Source organism: Cryptomeria japonica, chromosome 1 (genome assembly GCF_030272615.1).
Source record: "Cryptomeria japonica chromosome 1, Sugi_1.0, whole genome shotgun sequence".
Lineage (NCBI taxonomy): Eukaryota > Viridiplantae > Streptophyta > Pinopsida > Cupressales > Cupressaceae > Cryptomeria > Cryptomeria japonica.
Window position 1 is genome coordinate 443,468,545 of NC_081405.1, and position 6,600 is coordinate 443,475,144.

Below are 6,600 nucleotides of genomic sequence, written 5' to 3' on the forward strand. Positions count from 1 at the left end.
TTGAAATTCGAATGAAGTTCGACAGGAAAAAATTCGAAATGTATAAAATTCGAATTAAATTTGCCATATGTAATTTTTTAAGATATATAAATTAAATATGTTTAGTTATTATTAAATATTAATATTTAAAAATAAAAATAAACAAGTAAAATAATATTAAGTTTAAATATATTAAATGTTAATATAAATAAAATAATATTAATTTTTTAATAAATATAAATTATTCAAATATAAAATATATGTTATAAAAAATTATAAACCATAGAAAAGTTTTAAATCAACTACATATAAGAAAATTTAAATTCTTCAAAAGAAGTCGCAACAGGAGAGAGCAGTGGGAACACGACAGGAGAGAGCAGTGGGAATGCATAAAAATGACGCGAGAGAGAGAGCAGTCATGGAATGAATGAAAGCTAAGCCAAGAACAAACACTACCAAATCTATTGTCCGACAGCCATCACGATTTCGAGCAGACTGATCCTGTGGTGGCATGTCGAGTAAAACATATCTTCTCACCCACCGTTTCTTTGTTGTCATGCCTTGAAAAAATATGTAGTGCCCTGGCCGCGAGCAGGGGGAATTTTGTTTTGAAAAAACTTTAATACAAAGTGCTCCGTACGAATTTAGCGACAAATTTCAACGAACTTTATACATTTTTTTAATGTTCGCTGAATTTTGAACTTCAACCATGAAATTCGGCGAATCCGGTGACTAAGATTACAACAATGTGGTTAGGATTCCATGGGTTTTTTGGGTTTTTGGGCACATGCTAACCTCATTATGATTCCCAACTCATGCTTATATATAAGTTTGTGCATAAGAAACAGCTCTGCAATTGATGTACATAGATACATATGGCATATTTTGAGGCTAGATCATGTAATTTAAAGTTGAAGTTATGTTTATGAAACAAGAAACAAGAAATTGTGAGGGCAGTGAATTTTTTCATGTGAAATAATGTTCAGGAAGGTTGCACATAAGAAACAGCTCTGCAATTGGTGTATATAGATACATATGGCATATTTTGAGGCCTGAAACAACAATGCAACTGCCTGAAACAGTCAACTAATGGCAAGCAACACAAAAAGGGATAGAAGCACAAAATATGAAATAAATGAGTGAAGAACTTGAACAGATGACAGGTAGTCGCTCCTGAAATGTGGTTTTTATAGCTGCAAAAACGTCTGGTGAGGGGCTAAGAAATAATAGTTTGTTTCATAGTCCTGTTGCTGGCTGTTTTGATGTGCAATGGCAGCTCACTGTTGCATTTCTTGGAGTTATATTATGATATGTGTGAGCCCTATTTTATCCGGGTAGACCATATGTGCCTTCTGATGATTATTGAAAATTTGGAATGTCTATGCATCCAGGCAAAGAAAAGCACTATGTAGCCGCTATGCCAGGGATTCCATCAGGTAGAGGGCATTTCCTTTTTGACTAATGTAGGAACATTGGATGAGAAAAAATCCCCTTGGTGGCCATCTTCTCTTTTCTTAAAGACTAGCTAGCGGAGGTTCACATGCACTTGGCAATTCATACATAAAAAATAATTACGTGCAATAAACCAATAAAGTACTACCATATACTCTGGAAAAAGCAATATAATATCAAACTTTATGGTTAATGTTGGCTTTATTGATGATTTCCCACATGCCTGCTTGGCTTTCAAATTTAACTTTTGCTTTTGTCATCAGCAAACCATTAATAGGTAAATACTGTTTGACTTGTTTTACTGATAATTTCTTTTGTTGGTGATTTCATTTTTCTTATGGTGTCAGGGTTCGATTTCACTATGGTCATCCTGATGTATTTGATAGATTATTCCACCTGACAAGAGGTGGCATAAGTAAAGCTTCAAAAGTAATCAATTTAAGTGAGGACATATTTGCAGGTAAGCATTTCCTTTTATTTATTTGTCCTAGGCCCAGGTAACTTACTAAGTTTTGAGGTTTTGATCTAGCTTTGTGAAAGTTGACCTCTTTTTTTTGGTTGAACCATATTGTTGCCATAAACTTTTCAAGAAAGATGTATTGGCACATAACATTATCATATGTTATGCAGGATTCAATTCTACCCTACGACAAGGAAATGTAACTCATCATGAATACATGCAAGTTGGTAAAGGTCGTGATGTCGGACTCAATCAAATATCACTATTTGAGGCAAAGGTAGCAAATGGAAATGGTGAACAAACCTTGAGCCGTGATATTTATCGGCTAGGACATCGGTTTGACTTCTTTCGAATGATGTCGTGCTATTTCACTACAGTTGGATTTTATTTCAGTACTCTGGTATGGATTAACTGCATTCCATCTTGTTTGTTAAAGGTCTTTTCCTCTATTGATAGCTGAGAGTAGTCTTGTGCTCCAAGTGATATATCAAGAGATCTTGTGTATTTGCTCTGTTGCATCTCACCAGGGTTTCTTATATCAATGACAAAATCCTTCGGGTATTTTTATTGCAGGTGACTGTTCTTACAGTGTATGTTTTTCTATATGGTCGTTTATATCTGGTTTTAAGTGGACTTGAATACAGAATGTTGCATGAAGCTGCTGTACAACATAATACTTCCTTAGAAGCAGCCCTTGCTTCACAGTCATTTGTTCAGCTGGGTCTTTTGATGGCCTTGCCAATGGTGATGGAAATTGGTCTAGAACGAGGGTTTCGTACTGCATTAAGTGATTTTGTTGTTATGCAGCTGCAGCTAGCCTCCGTTTTCTTTACTTTTTCTCTTGGTACAAAGACACATTACTATGGACGGACATTACTTCACGGAGGAGCCAAATACAGAGCTACTGGACGTGGATTTGTTGTTTTCCATGCCAAGTTTGCAGATAACTATCGGTTCTACTCACGCAGTCACTTTGTCAAAGGAATTGAGTTGATGATGCTTTTGATTGTATACAATGTCTATGGCCAATCCTATCGTAACACTGTCGCTTATCTCTTAATAACATTTTCCATGTGGTTTATGGTTGGGACATGGCTTTTTGCACCTTTCCTGTTTAATCCTTCTGGATTCGAATGGCAAAAGATTGTGGATGACTGGACAGATTGGAACAAATGGATAAGCAGTCGTGGAGGGATTGGTGTACCACAAGAAAAAAGTTGGGAATCATGGTGGGATGAGGAACAGGATCATCTCAAGTATTCAGGCTTGCGAGGACGAATTTGGGAGATACTCTTATCACTTAGATTTTTCCTCTACCAATATGGATTGGTTTACCACCTAAATATTGCACATGATAATCGTAGTGTTTTGGTATTGTTTACACGTTTACTACTATATTTTCATTGTTACAGTATTTATCTTTCACCATAAGTTGTTTGAGAAGTAACTTTTTTCACGCTCTCATGTTTATTCAATCCCCGACTTCCAGGTCTATGGGCTATCTTGGCTTGTTATTGGAGCTGTCCTTGGGGTATTGAAGGTAGGGTAGTCAATCCTGTTGCTTACCATCTTTATGTACAAATCCATTGCGCTCAATAAATAATAGATATATACAATTATTCTGTATCGTTGTCTGTTCTTATTTGACTAAAGTATACATTTATAACGCTGCTTTGTGTATGGATAAAAACTGCTTGTTAACTACGTAAGTTATTTTTTGGTGTTATGAAATTGGAAGACCTGACTTCAACTTTTATTCGGCCCATCCTGGTAATCGCAGACTGTATCTGTAGGAAGGAGGAGTTTTAGTGCAGAATTTCAGCTCATGTTCCGGCTTCTCAAAGGACTTCTTTTCATCGGATTCATGTCAGTTCTGACTATTCTCTTTGTTGTCTGCGGGTTGACAGTAGCTGACTTATCTGCCTGCATCCTTGCATTTATGCCTACTGGATGGGGTCTGCTCCAGGTAGGTGGCATTCTGTAGTTTATACTTGCTTTCTCTGGTCCCTCCTGTGTCTGATTGGAGTAGAAGACTAACAATTTCTCCTCGGGCTAATATACGAATTTTCCTTTTATCTAGATTGCACAAGCCTGCAAGCCTCTAGTTCATCACACTGGAATGTGGGACTCGGTTCGTGCTCTTGCTCGAGGTTATGAATATGTAATGGGATTGCTGCTTTTCACACCAGTTGCTATATTAGCTTGGTTTCCTTTCGTATCGGAATTTCAAACCCGTTTGCTGTTCAATCAAGCCTTTAGTAGAGGGTTACAAATTTCACGTATTCTTGCTGGTAGGAAAAAAGATTGGTCTTCTACAAGCTGAGATTAATTACCATGTGGACACGGATTTTCTATTTTGGTCCACATGAGTCTGAAAACATTGTAAATATTTGAGGGCAGGGTTGTGTATCAAGTAGCAGACATCAGTTTCAAAATATTTCGAACATTTTCAAAATAATATTGCTGTTGTACAGATTATCTTGTTATCGGTGGATGATTTGCATCCTGGCCAACTTTTTATTTTATTTAGTCAAATTCTCTTTTAGTGAGGATGACCGAGTAGCTGGTCAAGCGCAAGCCCAGCTAGCTTCACTTTGTGAGAGTGAGGATACTTACTATATATACTTTGGGTATTTTATTACTTGGTAGATCTTTCTGTAATTTAATTGTACATTTCTAGTAAAGTATGCTTTCATTTTGAACAAAATAGCAAAGGTGGTAACAGACATTGTGGTTGAAAGAGAATGAATGGAAAGATAATTTCTTGAATAAATATAGAATATTAGCAATTAACATGATCAATTATAAGTTTGATAATTTCTTTAATAAACATAGAATATTAGCAATTAACATGACCAACTATAAATTTATTATTATGTATGTGAAGGCCTATATTGACAAAACAAATTTACTACGTAGTTGTGATGAAATGTGAAGTATCCAACCTTTGAGAAGGCGAAGTTGGAAGGGAAACTATTTCTAAGGAATTTCAGTTACCGAAAATCTGTTTTAGACAGCTATGGATATAAAATTTGACTTGAACTTTACTTGTACTTTTATGTTAAATTAAAAGACACGAAACCATTAGTCAAATTGGTCAGGGAAATGAGAAAATGTATGGTCAAATTAGTTTTTGGCGTCGTCCAGCATTTGTTTTATGGATATTATGTGAATGAATGTGGATGTTGAATGCCTATGCTATCTCCAATAATTTTTATATGTATTAAATCAATTACATTAAAAATTAACAATGGGAAGCTATATTAAGTTTCAATCGCTCTAATGCTATCAATGTTGGAATTATAGGTGTATTTATAAACTTCTGTTTAATGGGTAACGGAAGTTCTAGTTGTATTTTGATCTGAATTATAGATTAAGAGAACAATATCTAGCATATAATTTGCAGTATTGTAAAAAATACGATTTTAGAGCAGCAAACTTGAAAGAGATGTATGCAGTTCTCCAAGAAGATATTTTATTAGCTTTGAAATTCAGTTTATATAGTGTGAATAGAATTCACCACATCCCTTTGGAATTTGGAATGAACAGTTTGGTTGTGGATAAATTACCCACAAAATTCAATTTAAAAAAAAAAAAGAAAATCCCAACTTGGTGGCATCATAACTTTATAGTCGGTGATCAAAATCTGAAACCTATTACACTGGTGGAAAGCTTTTCACGAGCTCTAATTTCTATCCTTACAAATAGTTGCCTTTGGCTAACAATTTTTAGGGATAACAATTTTAATCTCAAATCCTGCTTTGAAGGTCTTCAAAATACACATTATTAAAATGGAGAAAAATGCAAACTTCAAAATGCAAATTATTAAAATGGAGTATCCAAGTGTTCCTAATTTGTTACCGTATCATATTATTAAGTGCTTTTTTAATAGGTTAGTCTAGGTTGTTAATTTCCAAAAAGATAGTAAAATAGCACTTAAGTATTTGCTAAAACATTTTTTTGCAGCTCAATTCATTGAACTTAATTAGACATTGAATGCATTGCCCACAATCTAATGTTGACCAAGCTTTATAAAATGTAACAAACAACTTTTTAAAAACATAAAAAGCACTACACAGTAATAATTATTCAGTATACTCACTCATGCTGCCATGCATGGGTTTGAAATGTGTGAAGAAAATGAGGATAAAGAATAGAGGGCAAGGATTGATGTCACGTCTGCCCGTCAAAATACCCTAGAGAAATAAGGCAAACTAACATACTAACGTAGATTAATTTCAGTTCTAAGAGATTTCCACAATCCATCATATAATTAAGAGAGTATTTTTGGATTCGATTGTGTGAAAGATTTTTGCATCAACATTTCGGATCACACTTTGTGATCCATCATCAGGATGAAGAGTAAAAAAAAATGTGATCACGGAGTGTGATCCGAAATGTTGATGCAAAAATCTTTCACACAATCGAATCCGGAAATACTCTCTTAATTATAGATTAATTTAAAAAAAAAACATCATTGCAATGTATATAATCATCTACTCAATTACATTAAACATTCACTTACATAATATGTACATATCAACATGAACATATAATCATTAAGCATATAATCTCATGAACTAATATGCAAGCGAAACTAACTCAACATAACATCCAACTTCCCTAGAGAATCTCAACGTCATTACTTACACTACTAACTGTAGACACCCAAAAATGGTCAAACGCTTGCGAGGTCATACTTTAACATT

The 6,600-nt window shown here is 34.5% G+C and overlaps 1 protein-coding gene across 2 annotated transcripts in view; it reads left to right on the top strand.

Annotated features, from left to right (window-relative positions):
* The window catches only part of LOC131064663 (callose synthase 3), a 154,731-nt gene extending 150,133 nt beyond the window's left edge, over positions 1 to 4,598 (top strand). Inside the window, exons 37-42 of one of the 2 annotated variants that reach the window (XM_059218549.1) lie at positions 1,779 to 1,891; positions 2,062 to 2,291; positions 2,465 to 3,262; positions 3,381 to 3,431; positions 3,672 to 3,857; positions 3,972 to 4,598. In XM_059218549.1, the coding sequence (XP_059074532.1) occupies positions 1,779 to 1,891; positions 2,062 to 2,291; positions 2,465 to 3,262; positions 3,381 to 3,431; positions 3,672 to 3,857; positions 3,972 to 4,214 (1,621 nt within the window). In that variant the 3' untranslated portion in view covers positions 4,215 to 4,598. Of the gene's footprint in view, positions 1 to 1,778; positions 1,892 to 2,061; positions 2,292 to 2,464; positions 3,263 to 3,380; positions 3,432 to 3,671; positions 3,858 to 3,971 lie in introns of those variants that run through there. The other variant, XR_009372084.1, reaches the window with a different exon arrangement.
* The last annotated feature ends 2,002 nt before the right edge of the window (positions 4,599 to 6,600 follow it).